Below are 22653 nucleotides of genomic sequence, written 5' to 3'. Positions count from 1 at the left end.
ATTCAGTAGCTTCTTACTAGATCCTACTGTCAGCAAATACATATGCCATCTCTGGCTACCTGCTGCACTTTACTAGGATGTAGGATTTACTTGGGAGCTTATTTCTCTGTGTGTTTCCTTGCTTTGGTGGGGAGCTGCTGTTCTTCTTTAGTGCCAGCTTCTGTAGTGGGGTGGGAAGGGCTTGCAGTAGCAGTGAACCTTTTAGGGGACCTAAAAGTCATCTTTTCGGTGTGATGTAAAAAGACTTGAGTGTATGTTGCAAGTGATTTGTTAAATTTGAAACAAATGTTTAGCAAAGCTTTAAGCTGTTCTCTAGTTTCTCTCATTTCACGATTTTTATCCTCCTGCAGCGTGGAAGTGTTGATTTTTATTTTTTCCCCCTGTTCCTTTATAACCTGTAGTTTACTCAAGTGCTGATCCCCACAGTTCTGCTTTCTTAATGACTGTTTGTAGCATCATAGAATCATGAGGGTTGGAGAAGACCCCTAAGATCATTGAGTCCAACTGTTAACCTGCCACTCTGCAGGAACCCCTGAACCTTAAACCATATCCTCCAGCATCAGATGCAGATGCCTCTTAAACACTTCCAGGGATGGTGACTCCACCACCTCCCTGGGCAACCTATTCCAGCGCCAGAACACCCTAACAGGGGAAAATTCTTTCCTAACATCTAATCTGAATCTCTTCTTTTTGCTTCATTGGAGATGTACTAGATGCCAGTCTCTCCCCCCCAGGTTTTGTGCATGGGAACACTCAAAGTCTGCATTAACTGTTGAAAGACATTAACTAAAGTGTGTTAAACAGAAATTTTTTGTGGCTATTCTGAATGGTACGAAAGGTGCCTATGTGGCTATTCTGTGAGTGTTCTGTGCTCCGTTCAGCTGTGCCAGCACAAGGTGGTGTTGGCTCAGATTGCCTAGCCCTCTGCTGCACTGGAGGTGATGCTAGGCACCATGCAGTCGGTGGTTTCTGTGCTTCTCTGCTGTCTGTCCCGGCCCACAGCCCCAGTGCTAACTTTTGCCCTCGACAAAAACATATTTATTCCTGATAAAGTGCTAGAAGTAGGCTGGAGGGCCACGGCAGAGAAGCCCATTCACTACAACCCTCTGTGTGATTACCTCCAGCCAAGAGAAGGCATGGACTGATGGAGGCAGCAACGTTACAAACCATGCAGCTGTTTTTCTTGGTGCATATGATGTGGAACCTTTTTCCAGTATTTAAGTAGTTTTAATTTAGTTGAAAACCTTAAACTAATGTGGAAGGTATGGCTATGTGAACAAGTTGCAGCAAGGCAGTCTAGGGTGTGGATTTGCTCTGTAGTAACTACTCACCTGCATGTTTTTATCCTGCAGAAAATACGTAGTCCTTTGACACCTCACTCCTTAATGAGGGTGAGATAAAATATCCTAATGTACCATCATTAAAACTGGATAGCTACTGCATTAATTTGCAAGTGCTTTACGTTGTTTCTGAGAATTAATGAAAATTAAAATGTGAGTAACTAAAATGTCAGTATAATAATGACTGTATGGCATTGTTCTTGTCTGTCTGGTACCCATATGTTGAGCTTGTAGAACAATTCAGACTTTTGGGGTACAGTCCTCCTACAGTGGATGTCTAATTTAGTCTTCAGTGTGCAAGAAGCACTTCAGTCTTAGAGTAATTCTGTTCAGAATTGGGGTGTGAGGTGTGTGTCTCTTTTTGTCTTATTAATATCAAGTTTCAAGTTGTCAAATGAGCTGATAGCTTTTGGATTTTTAATAGTAGGGATATTGCAGCCATTAAATCTGTATTAAAGCTATTATAACCTCTAATAAAGCTCCCCTAGACTTTCATCCTGGTCCTAAGTTTGCAGCATGACTGTTTTCAAAATTGATGTTGCAACTGTAGAGAAGAATTTCAACTGATGAGCATAGCGTGTACAAAAGATGAGACAGAGTAATGGGGAGCATAAAGGGCTCTGAGGGTATCTTCTGAAAGCTTGGGGTTTTCTTAAAGGCACTGCCTTACACAGGAAGCTTTCCAAAAGACACAATGTGGCTTTGAGGAGCAGGAATTGAGTGCCTAGCCTGTTTATGCAGCTTGAAAAAAAGAAAACAAAAATTCCTGCAGGGAGTTTGTGTTTTAAGCACTTAATTTTTGTGATAATGTCCAAGGACCTATTTGCAACATCAACAGCAAGGTAAATGATAAGCCTTGGGCACTGGGAACATAGGTATTTTTCCTAGTAAGTTGGGGCATATTTGCTGTAGCAAGGACAGTCATGTCTTTCTTTGAAAGCGTACTATGTGTTTGGAGCCGTTTAATTTTAAAAAATAAAAAATGCAGGACAGCTTGACCTGCCACACTGTAACGTGCTCGTATTTGTGATGTGAGTCACAGAATGTTTCTCAGGACCTGGAGGTTTCTCACAGCCATTGCATGTCTTTGCAGGTTGTTTTTTCGTTTTTTAAAAGGGCATAATTGTTGAGTGGAAAAATATTATAATTAGTTCTGAACTACTTCAGATTTTGTTTTCGGCACGTAGAGCCTTTTTCACAACTCTTCTCTGTTTTCTTTCTTGACACAAATCTTTCATTTGCTTCCAGCTTCCTGCTCCTCTGCCCACGTTCCTCTATCTGTTGATCTGCCTTTTGCCACTTAACATTACTCATATATAACCTTGACTCAGCTTTGACTTTCCTGAAATACTCCTCTCTCATCTTCACAGTTTTAATTATTGCTCCTCCCTTTAGCCTTCGCAGCTTCGAGCTGTGTGACTGGTACAGGTACAATGCTCACACATTCCAGGTGGAGTGACCTTCTTTTGGTTTAGGTTCTCATGAAAAGTACTATACTTGTGCAGAAATTTCACAGACTTTTTAAAACCTAAGGGTCTCTAGAATTTGCAAACAGTCCCTACTGTGGTGCCTCTGCCTCAGAAAGGATGTTGACTGTCTTTTGTAAGGCTTTTGTCTCCCAAAACATCTTTTCTGTGTTTCCCCACTCAAAATTCCCTGTTCCAAATCTTCTTGCTGTATACCTTCCAGCTTTTAACTTCCATTAGTAGCTTTAAGAATGAATAGTGTGATCATGGTATGTTTAAGCTGCTAGAGTCTGTAGTTCTGACATGTCTTAGTTTATATGTAATTCCTCTAAAGCATTTAGGAATTATTGGGAAGATCCTTTACAAAATAAAAAGGGAGTTTATCTATTTTAGGTTTAACAGACTTTTTTTTTCTTTAAACAGCAAATAACTTTTTGTCTGTATACTTTAAAAATAAAAAATGCGACCAAAAAACCCAATTCTAAATTTTTCAGAAATGTTTGTGCTATTTATATTATTGGAACTATATGTGTTACTGACGAAAGGGTTTTTGGAGGCGTCAAACTGATCCCATATCATAATTAAGTAACTTGCATGAGAAGTTTATAAGTGTCTGAAAATCTTCAGCCACAGACTTCAGTCCAGAATTGGCCTTGATTGGCAATTGATTGAAAAAGGTTGCAATAGTTTGAGCTGAAAACCATCTGTAAGCATTCCAAGCCAATGACTAACTCTTCCATGTGGTATGAGATACAGCAACTTCAGTGTGTAAGAGGGGTCTTGATCTTTGCTGTAGAACTATGATAAAAGTGTTGCAAATAACTACAGAGACATGAAGAAGGTAATAAGTAAATGTTAATGTGTTGGATGAAATTTTTGTAAGATGATTTAATGATTTTGTTTGTGTTGCATATGTCATTTGGGAAGAGTCTAGTCATCAAAAGTGGTTAACAATCAGACTCCCACACCTTGTCTTCAGCTGACTACCTGAAATATTTAAGCACCACCTGTTAATATCCTGACAAGAACTGCTTTTTGGTTTGCATTAATGAGTACAAGTAATACCTAATGTATTTGTTCATGAAAGCATCTCTTAACATAATTTTCTTTGGATGCATTTTTATTAGGTCGTAAAATAAAAGTGAAACAAGCTTTAAGAATCTGAAATGCCAAGTCGGAGCAGTATGTTACACTAAATAAATATATGTAATGTACTTATTTCCCCCCCCAAAAAAGCTTCTTGTACACTTCTGAAGAAAGGAAATGAAGAAACAACTTGCTGCTTGTGTAACTTACTCTGGTCTGGTTGTCTCCATTGCTCTTTCCAATGTGGTTTTTAGTTCTGTTTGCATTCACAAACCAAGACAGTTTCAGGGCAGAAGAAGCATTTTGCTTTAGATACCATGCAGCTTTTAATAAACTGTAGTAATTTCCATGGACACTTTAAGTCTCTATATCCAGTCTGTTCAGTTCAAACCCTCTTCTTTATCTTACCTGGATGATGTTAAATTTGAGGGCCAGAAATCTGCCCTAAATATTATGGAAGCCTTAGTGGAATAATCATGAATTTGACAAAGCATCGTCGCCTCAATCTTGTGTGGACTTTGTAAACACAGTAAGAATTCAGGTTAGATGGATAAACTCATTAATCTAGAGAGATTTCTCCACTGAGCTGCTGCAGCTCAGTTATCATCTTTCAGTTATCACTGTAGCCAAACCTGAGGAGCTTCTTCATCTGGGACTTGCAGGTCAGAGTATAAACCCATTTTCCTGATGGAGATGTTGTGACTGAGATGGAGAATGTTAACTCCCAGTCCCTTAGCTGCTCTACGTGCCTATGGGCACACTTTTACCAGTGGTATCCTGTGGTAAATAAAAGATACCTTCATTCCTCCATGAAAAGGAGCAAGTTGCTTAATGCTTACTGCAAGATACCACATGATAAGAGTGTGCCCATGGCAGTTACCCTCATGTTGGTGGAGGTGCTGACAGCTCACACTTTCATTTAGCCTAACTAATTTGTTCCTCTATCTGGATGAATTATCTGAGGGTGCTTCAAATGTATGACTCTGCACATGAAAATGCCCACAGAAAATACTACAAATGTGACATGACTGTTTAACAGAAGTGTATATAGACCATTTTTAAGTGGGATCTCAGTTGTTTATGCTGTTGAAGTATGAAGCCTACTGCATTTTGGTTATTCTAGCAAATGTATTGGGATCTAAGCATTTCCCACTGGCACAGAAGTGCCATGTGAGCTCTGTGGCCAGGAATAGGATGCCTAAACTCTTTGCTTTCAAACATGATCACATTGTTAGTAAGGGATTCATAGATTGAAAGGAGGGAGCAGTGTTCACATCTGTAAAGTGAAGATGTGTGGTGGAATTGGGAATCTCCCTTGGTTGTGTCCAGTTTACTTAGGCTGGGTATCTGCAGAATCTCTATTTTTAATTTTGGAGGTGCTGGTTTGAAATGAACAGCTGCAAGTGTTCTGTGGAAAGAAAGGTTCTACTGGCTAAGCAAGTGATGATTTTCTGAGTGAAAACCTGGAAACTGCAGGAGCAGTTATGGGTAGGAAAGAATACTTGTGCCCAAGACAGTAGGGCATAACTACTTAAAACCTTTACTTCCAGCTTGTCTTAGACTGTGACTGTTGATACTAAAACACAAATTAAAAATGTTGTTCCTTAAAGTGAAACTGTTTTATTTTTCGATAATATTTTTCTAAACATAAATATTTGTCAACCTGTGTAAATAATGTGGTATCTGAGAAAGGAAAATATTTGTCTTTTTCAAGGCAAGAAAACTTAGCTGTCTTGGACTATGCATACAGCAGCTAAGTAACTGGGGTAAATGTTTGAGAGTCTTAAAAGATAATTTGTGGTCTCCATAATTTAATTGGCATATTAAATCTTAATTTTAAATAGTTTTTCTTCAGCAAAGTTCAGGTTTTCAATCTTGGTATTCTGAGCCATTTTTTCTCCCTCCCTGTTGCTCATACACCTTTCAGAGCTTCCACAAGGTATGCCCTTGGCTGGAGAAGCTTGGCTTTTTCCTGCCAGCTCCAGTGTTTTATAGGGTGTTTTTTGCTTGAAAGAACCTCTCTGCTTGCCATACTCCATGTTCTCTCCCTCCCTGACACCAACCCCTTGAACCCAGTCCGTGCAGTTGCTGTTTGTTCCTTACACAGCATGCACTGCTCTGTGTTTGCTCCCATGTGCCTTGTTGCTGTCCTGGCCTTTCTCAGATTCAGCTTTCCAAGGCAGGAGCCGTTTGTTCAGTTCTGTACCACAATGCCCTTTGTGTATGAGAAAGGTTGCACAAACAAGCAATGAAATACTTGAACTGGGCTGTTGTGTAGGCAGTGTTCGCTCCTGTTTGGAATAGCAGGGTTACAGATCTGTGCCTTCCACTTGTTTATGGTAATTACAGAAAGTACATTCTGTATTGAAATGGTTTATGCTTGTTCCTGCCTGGCCTGTTAGAAAATTATTTTAAATTGGTGGAAAATCTACTGAAGCATATATGACCTTTAATTTATGTGAGTAATTGTCATGATGAGGAGATTTCAAATAGTTTTGAGATGTTGATCATTCTGAATCAGTGTTGATTTAAATGTTAGGTCTTCAATTCTTCAGTCAGATCGAGACCCTATAGACCTTTATTGTTAGGCTGAGCTTATAATGCAGTAAAGATTGGAGCATATGCTGCAGAAGGAATACCATAAAAGTTTGAATGCCAGCAAAACATGAAGCTCCTTTCCATAGCATTTACTGATGTAATAAGCAGTAAGGGAATGCACTCTTCGTCTGAATTTTACAGTATGTACACATGAAAAATACTTTATATTGAGAAACATTATCAACTCATCGTGAATGTAAACATATGCAGATGTGCTACTTAATATTTCTTACTCTCATTTATGTGTGGGAGTAATGGTAGGTAATTAATAAATCTCAGGCTTTGGAAAACAAATAGAAGTATTATAACTTAGGAATCTGTCTGTAAACATAGCCTTTGTTCCCTCTGTCTATTTTAGGCTCTTTTCATGTAGAAGAAAAGGCTTAAGAGGATCATTATACTGTGTTGGTATTTTACTAGCTTTGTAATATTGAAGTATAATACTAAATACTGGTATAGCAGTATATCCTGAAATGTTGTGTCTCCTGTGAGGTTCACTGCCTCATAAAATTTCATCAGTGTCTTTTCATCCAAAGGGATGGTTGCAGCCCCAGCCATGCAGGCTGTTAGCATGGGCGCAGAGCATTTCAGTTCACCAGGAGCTCTGATTTAAGGGGTGCAGTTGTGGAGATGTGGGCTGCATGATGCAGGATAGCTCTTGAGATGGTGTGGGGATTCTGCTTTCCTCTAAAGTCTGGTTAATGTGAAGCAATTGCTCTTCTGAATAACAGTGGAAATGTTACCACAGTTTTAGCATGCCCTAGCTGCATTTACTGGCTGCTTAAACTTCATACCTGCTTGTTCAGGTGGAGACACCTTGAGACAACCTCCAAGAGGAAACTAGGAGCATCAGGTTTCTCCAACTTAATGTACAACACTGGGGCTGAAATACAACTGTTGCTAAAGAACCTGCCCATTGGTGCTTGGCTTCTGAAAAATCAGAGTCTTAGTGGGCCCGAGGATCTCCCACAAGTCAGGAAAGCGAGAGGTGAATAGAGATGTAATCTGAAGCCTGAGGTGAACAGAGTGATGCTGATAACCTAGGCAAAATTTCTGTTAAGATGGGTTTTAAAGGGTAGGTTTTGCATAACTGTTTATAATACGTGTGCCAGCTGAGCAATACTTTGTCCTTCTGCATGCTATGCTGTCCATAGTTGATTTTCTTCCACTGCAAGCCACATCAGGTTGTGCTGCCTCAAGTGATACGTTAAGTTGTCTACAATATTCACTGTATGCTGAATTTGAGACCTTATAGTCCAGTAGATTGTTAAATCCCAGTTAGTATTGCTGTAGGCATCAAGCCTTGTATTAGGGTGATAGAATTTTTTGCTGAAAACTGATCTGCTGGACAAATCATGATGAAAAAGGGACATATAACATAGCCCTGCAAACAGTGGAACCTGAGAGCTTGCTTTAAGAAGATGCTCCAGGAAAGACTATAGATAAGGATTGGGGTTACATTGTAAATCACTGATCTAGATTATTTCCACACAAAGGAGAAATCGATGCTACTGTATTACAGGCACTTACATTGCTGGAGTACATGAGGGTCAGTTTTGATCCTAAAACTCAACATGAGCGAAGGAGGGGAGAAGAGGTGGGATCTCACCTTTTTTTTTTTTCTTGAGATTATGAGCACAGAAAAACAGCATATGTGAAAAGTGGCTAAAAAAATGTAGCTCGATGCTACAAAATTATGTATGTAAGAAACTGACAAAAGCTAATTAAACTGTGTGAACTATTATTGGACATAAACTTTTGATTGTTGAAGTCCTGTAAAACTGAATGTATTTATTTCTTTTCTCAATCTTGCCAAAAGTTTTTACTCTAAAATAATAACAAAAGAAATGTATTCCATAGTTCTGAGTCCCTTCAGCTATATTCCTATGTCCATGTGCAGACAAAAAGGGACTTAAGACACACTCAACATGGAAGTAACCACTTCAGGTAATTGTACTACCCTATTCTTTTCCTCCTTTGAAATTTCCATAAAAGGGCTTTTAATATTTCAACCTAATTTAGTCAATCTAAGCTATCCAAGCAGAGGCTGGTTTGTAATGAAGATGGGTTACATGTTTATCTATTCATCTGGTGCTATATTATTTATTGCAGTCAGAACAGCTTTGTTAATTATTTGACTCTACCAGGCTCTCAGGGGGATGGAGGTATTGGGGTTTTACTGCCAAAGATACTTTGTGAAAGGCAATTAAGAAAAGGTTGTATGACAGTGTCAGCAGTCTCACTTTTAGTCATTTGTCTTTTAATTGGATTGAGACTTCCTCCTCCTGTCTGAATAACTCTACTAAATCAGGAGGAGTAGTGAGAATATTGTATAAAACAAATACCAGGATTTGGCAATGGTGGAATTCAGGCTGAAACGGAAAGAATTGCCAGATATAGCAATTATGGTATCTCATTTTCTCGCTGCTGTAATAGAAACAAAGTAATGCCAGGAACAGGTGAGAATCTCATCATCTCACTTCCCTCTTCAATTCTAGTCCTAAGCTTAGTACAGTTGCAGGCTTTCTTATGTTAGTGTTCTATCAGACTTACTGTCTCTCAGCTTTTGCCTTTGAAAGGGTGAGGAAAATACTAGTGTTTATAATGTTTCACATGTGCAAATGTATTCTCAGTATATCTGCCTTTGGGTTGTTATTCTGAGTAAAGATTATGTGTGAAGAATATATAAGAAGAACTTGCTGGCAGAGATGCAAAGACTTGACTTGACTGCAGTATCTTGGGGCATTCAGGATGCCTCTTGAAGCCCCAGCAGTGGAAAAGTTTGACTGTGCTTTTACAGAAAGAAATTTATCCTTCCATTTTCTCTTTGTAATACATTAAAAAGCAGAACATTGTTACAGATTATTTCTGATTTGAATCTTTGCTCTGTTCCCATGCATGGTGGGCCTGCACATCTCACTGTTCAGGAATGGAGTAACAGAGGTTTAACAATCTGTCTTGTCTCATGCTATGCTTGGTGCTCCCAAAGAGCCCAGACAAGGTCTAAAGACAAGGCCCTAGATGACTGCTGAGTAGCTTCATGGGAATTTTGCTGGAGCATGTACTGTAATGTGTTGAAAATCCCGGGGACAATGTGAATTAAGCGTATTATTTGAACATTTGCTTTATGACATTTCATTTTCCATTGATAATTTATGATCACATTTTTCTCTTTGTTTCTGACTTCCCCACTCTTTGCCCTTCTCAAGGTTGCATGTAGCATTTTAAGTCCAAGTACGCTATTGCAGCACTAGCACCAGCAGAATGCTTTGGGTAATGTTGCATAGCAACATAAAATTTAATTTGTGTCAAATGTTTTGGCATTCTCCTAACTGGAGGTTTTTTCATTCTTTTCTTTTTCACTTGAATTGCATTGTCATTGATTGGGGTGAAACCACTGGTACCCTAGTACATTGTGGAGATTGTTGTAGCAGAAGCAATGCCCAGCGTCCAAAGTTGTCTGGAGTTTTCATTTCTGTCTTGCAGTAATTTAATGCCCTGTCAGCCGTAAGAAACCTGAAATGGTGTGTGAAAGGAAGACTGCTTCATTTCTGAACTTCTTATGTAGCCCAGAATTATATTCTTCTCTTGTGATTACTCTTATTTCATATTCCCCTAGTGTTTACAGTTAATTTTCCAATGACATAGCTGCAACTATATTATCCATTGGTTAACCAGGGAATAGAGTTGGTGAATAGTCTTTTCCTGTTTCCACAGTGATCAAACACCTTGAGTTTATAAATGAAATGTTTTTTCTAGCAATTGCCTAAGAAACCATTGTTTTAAATTGATTTTGAAGCATAGAATTCTTATAAGGAACATGGATGTTTTGGCCATTTCTAGGGAGTGCCTAGGCAGAACTGAGGGGAGTGAATTTAAAGAATTAATGTCAGCTGAGAGATATGCTTAATTACCTCTCAAGAGAACATCCAAACTATGAAAAATGAGGTAAATATGTGCAGATCTCTAGTTGCATTGTGGCCATAGTTTTTGTGTTTCTGCTTTCCTTTACTTTTGCTTGCTGTGCAGAGGAAAGTTTATAAGAATATATAAACATGCAAAGAGTTATCTGATAATGTTTCCATATGAAAACAGTATGTTTCCCCTCTCAACATGTTACAGATACAAGCAAGGAATGTGTTTAACCAAAATCTTTATCTAAGGCATTCCAAAGAAATATTTCAGATACCTTCTTTACAGTTTGCTCCTACACCTTGAGTACTGTGTGCAGTTCTGGGCCCCTCAGCTCAGGAAGGATATTGAGGAGCTGGAGCAGGTCCAGAGAAGAGCAACGAGGCTGGTGAAGGGACTGGAGCACAAGTGCCATGAGGAGAGGCTGAGGGAGCTGGGGATGTTCAGCCTGGAGAAGAGGAGGCTCAGGGGAGACCTTATCACCCTCTACAACTCCCTGACAGGAGGTTGGAGTCAGGTGGGGGTTGGTCTCTTCTCCCAGGCAACCAGCAGCAGGACAAGAGGGCACAGACTCAAGCTCTGCCAGGGGAGGTTTAGGTTGGATATTAGGAAGAGATTTTTTCCAGAGAGAGTGCTCAGGCATTGGAATGTGCTGCCCAGGGAGGTGGTGGATTCACCATCCCTGGAGGTTTTCCAGCTGAGACTGGATGTGGCACTTGGTGCCGGGGTCTAGTAACCATGGTAGGATTGGACTCAATGATTTTTGAAGTCTCTTCCAACCTGGTTGATTCTATGAATCTACCTTTGATTTTTTTCCCTCTTGTTCAGATTTAAATGAGTTTTGAGTTCAGTTGAACGATCTAGTATTGCAAAGCATTTTGCATTCCTTGTGATTTTACTGCCTTTTTAGATCATGTAATCAGCTTTGTTTGGCCTAGCTCAATTTGATAATATCTCTAGAAACATTATTGATTCGAATGAAATAAATATCTTGATGGATTTTGTTAATTATACTGCTTTGCAAGGTCCCTCATTTCAACAGAGTGGAAAAACAGTGGAAGAAAACGGTAAGGATTAAAAATTTAGACCAAAAATATGATGAAACATGGTGGGAGTTTTTTAATGTTAAGGACAAGAACTGACAAAAAAAAGTGGAAAGTGATGCTGTGTAATCAGAGTAGTGACTCTAATATGAGTTTGCAGTGTGAGAGGTTTGTAAAGAGAAGCAGATGTGAAGATATTTTACTCTATATGGTATTAGTTTCCTCTAGTGCTTCAGTATCAGAAGAATGTTGTCCAAACAGTTTTCTAAAAAAGGTGAGGCAAGTGGGGATAGCAGTTTTTCTATTTGCATTTCAGTATGTGGAAGTAATTCAAATGGAAGTGATAATGATTTGGAGGCTTGTAGTGCATAATAAAATCTTGTAAGAACATTTTCTTTTTTAAATCCTGCATTAATTAGATCGATTGTTAGCAACAGCATTAGTACCAGTGTGCAGGAGAGTGTCTACATTTCCTTACAGGGGAGAAGAACAAAAGCTTTGTTTGCAAATCTCTGTGAACAATCAGTATCTCCCTCTTAATCTTGAACTGAAAGGCTCTGCAGTCTTCTGAGTAGTGCCTGTGAAGCAGAACAGTGTCATCTCACTCAGGACCTTTGTCATTTGGGGAGCAGCATGCTAGAAGCTAAGACAAAAAAACTATTGCTCTTGTTTTGGCTTGTGAAATGAAAGTGCATCTATGTATTAACACTGTGCTGTTTACAATTGCTTTTTTAAATAATTGAGACTTGAAAAGGCCTCATCACAAGGCAGTTTCTGCAGTTGTGGGGAGAGCTTTTATCTGGAAGGCTTGCAGTCTCTGTTACAATAGAAGCCTCCTAATTTCAGATTATTCTTTGTCCAGTGATACATTCCAAAAGGGAAACACATTTGTTTGGATATAAACAATAAAGAATGGTGTATGGAAAGTGGTATGTCCCTGTGGGCATTTTCTCACAGGACTGCAATTCTGCACCAAATCTCTTAAGAATTGTGTCACCACTGCACTTGCGGAGATAACAACAATAACCATTAAAACTAAAGTATTGCCATCTATTGTTAGGCTGTTGTTCCTGTTTTGACCTGTTACACTCTTTTAAGACCATAGATGGTTTCTTTCAACCTTTCTTCTCCTTTGCTGTCCAAATATTGAAATAGGAAGCGCATTGGTTCAGAGGACATGGATGTCTGTGTGAGTCCCAGTCGTGGCACTTTGTTGTTTGCAAAAACACACTTGTTAGTCCAGCATTTTCTTTCCTCTCCCACCAAGATCTGTTAATTGCTTTATTCCCTCTCTCCCACCGATGTAAGAAGTAAATAGTATTATCCATGCTTATTGCTTGTAAAGAACTGATTAAAGCATCATCCTCATCCCCTTTGGCAGGTATTTCAGATTTTTGCTCCAGTTTGTCACTGCTGACCTTGTTCTTTTTGCAAATGATCTTTAGACAGTCAAACCTCAACTGCATTTCTCAGCAGGGATTTGTCTGCTCATTTTTATAGCTTATATTAAATGTGAGCCTCCTAACTCTTACAGTTTCTGTCGTTTCTATAGCAACTAGATAGGCAGAGACACAGCAGCATCTCTTTGCTTCCTGGCTGGTGTTTGTATTTATAGAGTCATAGAATTTAAGGGTTGGAATGGACCTTACAGATCATCCAGTCCCAAACCTCCCTACCGTGGGCAGGGGCACCTCCCACCAGAGCAGGTTGCTCAAGGCTCATCCAACCTGGCTGTGAATACTGCCAGGGTCGGGGCAGCCACAGCCTCCCTGGGCAACCTGTGCCAGTGTCTCATCACCCTCACAGGAAAAAACTTTCTCCTAATATCTAACCTAAACTTTCCCTCCTTCAGTTTTAATCCATTACCACTTGTTCTATCATAGCAGTTCCTAACACAGAGTCCCTCTCCAGCTCCCTTGTAGGCCCTTCAGATATTGAAAAGTTGCTCTGAGGTCTCCACGCAGTCTTCTATTCTCCAGGCTGAACAGCCCCAACTTCAGTTGGGAATCCTGCAGGCAGCAGGATGCCATCCATAAAATGCCTATTGTCTCCACATGGTTGGTGGTGCCTCAGGAGAGGTGCTTGCTCTTGGGGAAATAAGTTCTCAGTTGTTTCCCAGTTCATTCCTTCCCTGCCCCTGCCTGTCTCAGAGAGGTTCACAAGAGCCAGTGAACATGACACCTGCTAAATTTAGAAATCAGCTTGCTTTTCTGCTGGCTGCCCAAGCAGGTGCTCATCCTCAGTGGGTTACATATTAGTACAGATTTAAATTTTATGCAAAACAACATCTCTTCAAAACATTCTGGCTTAAAAAATGCATAAATGGACAAGTCCCTTGCTTCCATAGATTCTAATCTAGGATATCTCCTGTGTGCATGGGGCCACTAAGTCACTTAATCTGAGGCTGCAGAAGCTGGGACTGTTCAGCCTCAAGAAGGGAAGGCTCGTGCAGGATTTTACCAATGTGTATACCTATCTGGTAGGTGGGAAGGAAGAAAACTGAGCCAAATTCTTTGCAATGCTATCCAGTGGCAGGACAGGAGGCAATGGACATAAGTTTAATGTATGAATAAGTATTTTTTTACTGTGAGGGTGGTCAAACACTGTTAGTTTCAGAGGGAGGTTGTAGAGTCTCCATCCCTGGAGAAGTTTAAAACCTAACTGGGCTCAGGCCTGAGAAATCTGCTGTAGTTGACCCTGCTTTGAGAAGGGAGTTGGTTTTCATGTTCTCTAGAGGTCCTTTCCAACTTGAATTATTCTATGAATATTGTGGCAGATAAAATAATTAGTGTTTTTTTCTATGAAGAAATTGCTGCTTGGAGAATCTTGTATTGTCACAGATAAAATATGATTCTTGTGAGATGTTTTGGGAATCTTGTTTCTGCTTGGATTTTAATTTTGATCTTAGTACAACTCCTGGTGTTATAATGTTTATTTCTTACAACATAATTCTTTTATTAGAAAAAAATTGCCTATAAATCAGTGTAGTAACTAAATTATTGTAAACTTTCTTCACTTGACAAATGAATGCATTTTTATAGTGCTGAAAATCCAATCCTGAATGTAAAGGTCTATTGGAGTGGTTTTGATTCATAGAGTCATAGAATCATTAAGGTTGGAAAAACTAAGATTGAGTCCAGCCTCTCACTGCTATATGTAGCTCTAAACCATCACCTCAAGTGCTACACCCACATGGTTTTTTGAACACTTCCAGGCATGGTGATTCCATTACTTCCCTGGGCAGCCTGTTCCAATGCCTGCAGCTTTCCTGTAGCACAGTGTGGGGTTGTTGTGACCCAAGGACAGGGTCCAACACTTCACCTTCTTGAACCTCATGCAATTGGCTTCAGCCCGTTGATCCAGAAAACTCATTATATTCTCAATCAAGGTTGATAGGCAGAAGTTTAGGAAGAATTATGACAAGAAAACTGGAATTTCATTCTCTTGGTTGGAACAATTTTAGCTATGTGACTTTTAACAGAGGAAAACGGAGTATGAACTTGCATGTTTCTCTTGCTACCTGGTTATTGAATATGCAGAATGGAATGGTTTTGTTCTCTGGTATATTGAATTCAGGGCAATACATAAATGTAAAACCAGAGTTTGACCATTTTGGCCAGAAGCATCTTCTCTATTTTTTCTAGATTTTCTAATGAGTGTTTGCTCAATATCAGTTGAAACAGCTCTTGCATTTTTCCACGACAGCGGTGCATATTTCCGGTTGAAGGGTTCCAGATATATGTTGTGGAGTGAAAAATCAGGGATGGTGTTGAGAATTATCATGAGGTGGAGGAGGAGTAAAAGAGGCATTGGCATCTGGAAAGAGAGGCTGTGGTTGGAGCCAGAGAAGCAATATCTAGCACAGGGTGTGAGGTGGGAAGGCAGAACAGCTTCTTTGAGGAAGGAGAAGGAATAGGTGAAGTAAGGTGCTTCTTTTGTTTGTTGGTTTGAGTTGGTTTTGTTTTTTTTAAAAAAAAAAAAGCTAAAGATTTTAAATTTTGAGCCAAATTAGTAACCCTAGTTTGAGTATCTCATTTCAGGCAAATAGTGACAAGGAACTGAGAATGTATGTGATATTTGATGTTGGCTTTCTGGACATCTCTTTCAGATTCTTGAACAAGTCCTGCCTGAGCAAACCTCTCCAGGCATTAGGGTTTTTAAATACAACTGTTGTTTGGATGAACCTTCCAAAACATTCTGCTTTGAAACTTTGTTATGCATCTCTTCATTCAAATCACTTAATGTTTTCAATCTTGTTTACTTTTTTACAGCTGTTAACACAATAGGGGAAAAGCTTCCAAGGAATGAGTATTGATGTTTGAGAGAACCTAGATCCTAATTGCAGAACAATTGCTGTGATGTCATGTGCAGATTTTATGTGGTGTTCACAAACAGCTGGTTGCAAACAACTGCAGATTGCAAAAAATGCCTATAAAGCTTTTGTTCTACTTTGAAAGCTGCTGGGTGTGCTGTCAAAAGCTTGTGGATGGAGCTGTCTGCCTATACTCCAGTTTTAAGTGAATTCTCATACCATGAAATCAACTTGGGGGAAAAAAAAGTGCTTTTGTCAATGTGACTTTTATCAGTCATACACTAAAACCAAGCACAGCTCTAAAATTGGAGTTGCATACGATGATAACAAAAGTGATTTGTCTGTGCATTTCCATACCAAGCTTTGGCATCACTTTCAATAAGTTATGCAGGCTGAAGTGGTTCTTGCCAGATTATTGATCTGGCATAAAAGTTATCCTGATAAAAAATTTTCCTTTAGAAGAAAATCTCTCCAATGAACATAATCATTCTGATAGAAATGGAAATGCAAATATAGTACAAGATTGTATTTCTTACTGTGAAATATCAAAATACTCTGTTTTTCTAATTGTGAAATTGATAATTAGGGATAAAAACTAAATGTTAGCAAAACAAAGGTATGGTAATTTTAGGCTTCTAGGGATAGTTCTAGAAATGTTTTCGTTGTACAATAAACGTACGTATTTTTATCGTTCTTGAAGATAATCATCAGCTAAATGTTCTGCATTTTGTTTTCCAGAAACCAGCAAACATTCTGGTAATGGGTGAAGGTCCCGAAAGAGGAAGAGTCAAAATAGGTAAACATTTTGAGAAAATTTCATTGCACAGCTAAGGGATTACTTTAAAAAAAATGAATCGTCAGTGTAAGAGAGAAAGAGGTCTTCATTAGTCTTTCAATGTACCTCTACTTCCATTTTAAATCTCATTCACTGAGTTTAAAGACTTATCTAATATACATGATTGGAATTTCTTAGCTCTAAAGTTTGCCAAGGAACTTTGATAAGGTAAAAGCATCTGTAAGAAAGTAATAAGCACATAGACCCGTGGCTATGGCCAGGGTTCTTTTGACTTCTGCTAGGATTAGTTGGTTACATATAAACTGTATTTTGTTTTCAATTATTTTTATATAAATAACATTAATGCATGTGTCTGTAGAGATCCAAAGGTTTGCTATGCAATGGCTGCTTGGTGTCAAGGTGGGAAACACATGTAACTCTGATGGTCTTTATCCAAAATCTAATTGCCTGCTCAGATCATAAGCTTTAGTCATGTGGATAACAACTGGTTTTTAATAAAACATGTGGCAGTACTCAAGGAAGTAGCAATATATTGGAACCTCTACTCATTGACTTTTGTTATGTTTGAAAATGTTCAACTAATAATTTTTGATTTATGTGCTTGTATTAGTATGGGTAACAGGAAGAAAATTATTCTTGGCATTTAATAACTTTGGAAGCAGAAAGATTTAGGTGAAGTTGTGTAAAAGATAAGTTTCAGATTTGAATTGGGTTTGAAATGTGTGGGTTTGACAGTACTCCCAGTTTTGTATTTTCCCATCCAGCATTTCTTAATGTTACTTACCAGGCTCTTTCTAGAGAGAGTTTTTGAGTTATATAAAATGAAAGCTTGCTTGTAAAATACACCTTTATAGCAGTGTACACTGATTGATTCTGGAGTCCAGAGAAGAGCAACGAGGCTGGTGAAGGGACTGGAGCACAAGTGCCATGAGGAGAGGCTGAGGGAGCTGGGGGTGTTCAGCCTGGAGAAGAGGAGGCTCAGGGGAGACCTTATCACCCTCTACAGCTCCCTGACAGGAGGTTGGAGTCAGGTGGGGGTTGGTCTCTTCTCCCAGGCAACCAGCAGCAGGACAAGAGGGCACAGACTCAAGCTCTGCCAGGGGAGGTTTAAATTGGATACTAGGAAGAGATTTTTTCCAGAGAGAGTGCTCAGGCATTGGAATGTGCTGCCCAGGGAGGTGGTGGATTCACCATCCCTGGAGGTTTTCAAGGTGAGACTGGATGTGGCACTTAGTGCCATGGACTAGTAACCACGGTAGGGTTGGACTCGGTGATCTTTGAGGTCTCTTCCAACCCAGTTCATTCTATGATTCTAAGATTTATTGCTCTAACTCAAGTAGGAGGAATGCCTTAAAAAATAGTGCAAACAGTCTAGACTGTGGTTGTTTTTTTGGTTCTGCACATTGGGTAAATACATAGCAGTCACAGGGACTCACAGTTTTGTAAATACATATAAAAATAAAAGAGAAAATGTACATTAGAGACCTACTACTATTGACTTTAGTTAACCAAGTTTCTATTACGGAGGGTTGTTTTTTTTAAAAAACAAGCAGGCATCTGTGTTACGTGAAAGTTTACAATCCCATCATGAAAACACTTAAGTCGGACTTAGTCATTTTCTCATTCATAGTCTTATCAATGAAGTAAATGGAATTTAGTCTTAGATAAATTTGGCCCAGTATTGTTGTGAATAATTTTGGATTTTTAGAAACTTTGTTTTTTAATTTTAAATGTTTTTGAGCTTTTGTTATAATTGGAGTTTTTTTGCAATAGTGTTAAATTTGGGTTTATTTGTATAAAAATGTAAATGTTGTTTTCTATTTTTTCTCCCTACTCCTCAGCTGATATGGGTTTTGCAAGATTGTTTAACTCTCCTTTGAAGCCATTGGCAGACTTGGATCCAGTTGTGGTGACATTCTGGTACAGAGCTCCAGAGCTGTTACTTGGGGCCAGACATTACACAAAGGCCATTGGTAAGTTGTTCTGTAAGAAAGATGTTTGGCTGCAAGTTTTGTAAGGATAGTAGCCTTACAATAGCGATCAATGATGATCAAGTGACCAGCTAGTTTTTTTTCTTAAGTAGCAGCAGGTGGAGTATGATCTAATCCATAAGAGATTTATCCAGATGGAAACTTTCTGAGGACTGTGCTTTTATTTTTCAACATGAGCCAGACATTTTAAATGTGGCGTTTGTTTTGTTTTTAAAACAAAAATATCCTTTGCATTGGTTTCCTTGGCTTTTTGATTTGGGCTCAGAAATCTCATTATCTCACAAACCTTTGAAAGGGAAAGATATGTGTCTGTTGAACTGTTGTTGTTCTAGGGTGTTGCATGTCCAGATGCTTCTATGAAGCGTGTGGCTGGATAAGGAGAGGGGCAGTCTCCTGCTGTGTGCAATCTGCAGATCGTTTTCTCCTTATGGCTTAGGAAGCTCCGTGTTCAGGCAGTACTGATGTCCAGGTCTTGTCATCTTTACCCTTTAGTAAGTTCCAGAAGCACAGTGAGCCTTGGAGCCCAGCTGTTTGGAAAATAAAAACTCCGAGATGTGCATGAGGTATCCTGTCTGCATGATTGGCTTAGTATTGAACTGCAAAGGAAACAATGACCCTCTATTAAGAGGGTTAAATCATTCCTGTGTGTACAGAGGTGGCTTTCTTGGCAGGCATTTTCCTGTTACAGAAGTTTTTGGAGATGCTCTGTGGGCCTTTGTTCAGAGAGTTTACAATACACCATGTTATACTGCCATCTCAGTTGAAGGTTCACTTGGGTGGGCCAACACTTTGAGGCTTACAGTCTTCCTTTTTCAAATAACTCCTGCTTATCCATCTACCAGATACAGCAAAATGTTTGAAGGATGAAGGAACTGACACATGACTTCCTTCCTGTCGACTTTCGCTTCACATTACTTTGTTGCTTTTCTCTTCCATTTGGAATCCTCCAATGCAGGAGGACCTGAATTGGGCAAACTCTGCTTTCTCTGTTGATCTTGCCTTGAATGTGCTGGAACTGTTAAGAAGAGCAAAGAGACTTCTGCATACTTCTAGTGACATTCAGTTTTGCAGGCAGCTAACATGCATTTCTATCCTTGGAGAAAGTTTGACAGCATCAAAAATCCAGAAAGTTCAGGTTTGTTAGAGTTCCTTTTCATCTGAAATGGAAAAACATAACTCTTCAGATGGCAATGTCTGCTTTAAACATCTGTAAATTAGATGTTTAAATTGCCCTGACTATGCTGATAGTGAAAAACACTGCTGTGAGTGGACCAACTTCCTGAGTGACCTGCGTGTGTGGTACTGGGGAGTTACCTTTACTGACAGATAGATAGCATATTGTTTGGAGATTTAGGTGAGTGATATGTACCATTATCTCAGCTTATCTCTTTGAAGAATGAATTAGTCTAATGCTGTTGTTTGTTTAATTATGTCATAAATAACTTGGTTCTTGCCTTGAGGGATCTGCAGTCTGTTCTAAAACACAGACAAGGAGTCCCTATGAAACTTTGTAGAGGATGATGCTGCTTCAGAGAGATCTGGTTTTGCTAGTAGTTTATTATTTCTGAGGCTTTTATTTCTTGTATCACACCATGAATGCCCAGGAGGGGTGTGAGTGGTGACGTAGTACCTGGCATGCAGTGTGGGTGCTGAGGGGCACTCAGAACAGCTTGGGAGGGAAGTAAAAAATATGGAAATGAAAACAAGGGAAGTTGCAAGTTGAGATTTGTAGGCTGACTGGAGGATTAGAGGAATATGTGGCTGAAGAGAAGAAAAAAAGTCTAAAGGTGCTTTGAGGTGATCTATGTGCAGCTTGAAGGCAGAGGGAAGAGGTGAGTAACAAAATGACAGTGGTGATGTTCATGCAGTTTCATGAGTCCAGACCTGTGTTTTGCTTCCAGCATTATGTGCCCTTAAAAAAAGACAGTCTTAATGGGCTAAGCTCTTTAGTGAGAGTTTAACTTGAATCCTAATATTTTTGGCAAAGATGCAGCTCTTAGAGCTCTCTCTTAAGTCTCTGTGCAAGAAATGCTCATTTTAACATCTCTTAATATTGCATGATTCTCAGGAGCTCTGACGGATTGCTTTTAGTAATAACTCATAAATCATACAAGATTCTCATTTAACTGCTCTTCAGTTGGAAATCATAATTTAGAAGAAAGGTGATTAGATACAGCAAATTATGAAAAGAGAAATGGCAAGTTATTCAGTCTGGCTGCTTGTTCTCCATAGCTATTTTCTTATGCCCTTTAGAAAATATGAAACTTTTTAATAATTAGTAAATATCAATAAAATAAGGTTAAAAGCAATGTCATGCCAGCTTTAGTCTATTCTATTCCAATTTTGTCACTGTGGGAAATATTTTTCTTTGAATTTACTTGGAATGCATCGTCATCAATTCTCTTCAAAACATGCTGAACCTTGTCCAGCAGTTGCTACATAATTCAGATGTTCGCTTATGTTTTTACTGGCTTTGTCTTGATTTTATTTTAAATATATTTTCTGTATTCTGTATCTAATACTCTTCTTTATCTTAGCTTCACATCTAATTTAGTTGTTAGCAGTATATTCATAATATCCTGGACACTGTCTACTATAGTGTCCAAGTTGGTTTCAATCTTGTAATAAAGCCTTTAGATACTCTTGCTTTCATGTAAATAATTCTCATCCTTGATCAAAGAATGAAATTAGAATTTGAGTTTTGTCTTATTTGGGACTTTGTCTTTTGTCTTTGTTCTCTAGATCTGCTGTTAGTTAAATTTTGTAGGTTTAACTTTGGGGGGGAATTGGACTATCTACAGTCTGTTTAGAGAGAACTATGTATTACATGAAACAATATGTAAACATATTTAATTATTCCAGGGGTAGTTTTTCAATGACTTTTTTTCCTTTATGGAGTTTGTCCCTTCATACTAAGGAAACATTCTACTTTTAATTTATTTCCTCACAGAACAGGTACTCATTCATCACACACATAACAACATGTTTGAAGGAGATACAAGAGCCAAGAAAATGCTGTTGCTGAAAAACAGAAATAGTAAAAAGCCCATGCTAGGTTTTCATGGGGCATAGTACTTAGTTTCCTGAATTGTGAGTACTTGTTAATAAAGTTTCATGTGTAATACCTGCTACCATAGTTACAAGTAACTAACTTAGCAGTTGAATGCAAATTGGGAAGATGTTGTAGAAGCCAAAAGTAATTTGCTATTCCATTACCACAATATAAATCTGTGTGAAATTCATTGTAGCCTGTGGATGTTTTCTGCATTTCCAGCATCATAATTTAAATACAGGATCTGTATCCGTGTATTAATCACATCCTAATACCCTAGCAAAGAAATAAAACATGCAAATAAAAGTAACTTGAACAAACTTCAGGTGAAACCTAGTAGCTGTAAAGATGTAAAATTGCTTGTGATCATGGAAACATTAATAGTGTTACTGAACTTCTAGAAAATCTCCAGCACAACAGAAAATGCCTTTATGCTCAAAATACTGAAGAAACAAGGTTGAAGTAAGTGTCAAGGTACAGTGCTCCTTCCATGTATGGGTCAAGTGCATGGTGTCTGCACTTTAATTTTGAGCAAACTAAAGGAAATAACTGTGGTAAAATGAAGGAGAAGGTAAGCTGGCTTTCAGCATGAGAGAAGACATTAATCAGATGGGGTTTTTTCACTCTGGGAACATCAGATTAGAAAAGAATATTTTAGTAGGTAAAGCAAGTAGTAAGAACTCTTTTTCATCGTAGGTTTTAAGAAAGCATGTGGCAGTCTCCAGTGTGATTCATTCTGGGATATCTTGTAGCCTATCAAGGAAATAACATTATTAGGACTTGTTTTTATCAAGTTGCAGCTTGTATAGTTATCAGTGATATCAAACGACCATGTTATCTTAGCTCTCTTTACCACTTGCCCTAATTAAAGCAACAGATATTTGATAAATGACATCAGATGATCCTCTAGTATTCTAGATGGTTCGGGTTTTGTTGGCAAGAGAATTCTTTAGGGTGATCATTCAACCACCCTTTAAGCAAGGCTAAAACACTGTCCTGCACCTGAAAAGGATGGGATTGTGAAAAAATAAATCTGGAAACCTGAGAAATCTCTATT

The 22653-nt window shown here is 38.8% G+C and overlaps 1 protein-coding gene across 1 annotated transcript in view; it reads left to right on the top strand.

The window, feature by feature from the left end:
• The window catches only part of LOC103802660 (cyclin-dependent kinase 19), a gene marked incomplete at its 3' end in the record, with an annotated part of 86370 nt that overhangs the window by 43846 nt on the left and 19871 nt on the right, over positions 1–22653 (top strand). The window contains exons 4-5 of the mRNA XM_009075160.1: positions 16496–16553; positions 18395–18526. Of these exons, the coding sequence (XP_009073408.1) occupies positions 16496–16553; positions 18395–18526 (190 nt within the window). The remainder of the gene's footprint in view (positions 1–16495; positions 16554–18394; positions 18527–22653) is intronic.

This window comes from Acanthisitta chloris, unplaced genomic scaffold (assembly GCF_000695815.1).
Source record: "Acanthisitta chloris isolate BGI_N310 unplaced genomic scaffold, ASM69581v1 scaffold605, whole genome shotgun sequence".
Lineage (NCBI taxonomy): Eukaryota > Metazoa > Chordata > Aves > Passeriformes > Acanthisittidae > Acanthisitta > Acanthisitta chloris.
Note: the sequence above shows the minus strand (reverse complement) of the source record. Positions and strands in the feature narration are given on the sequence as shown.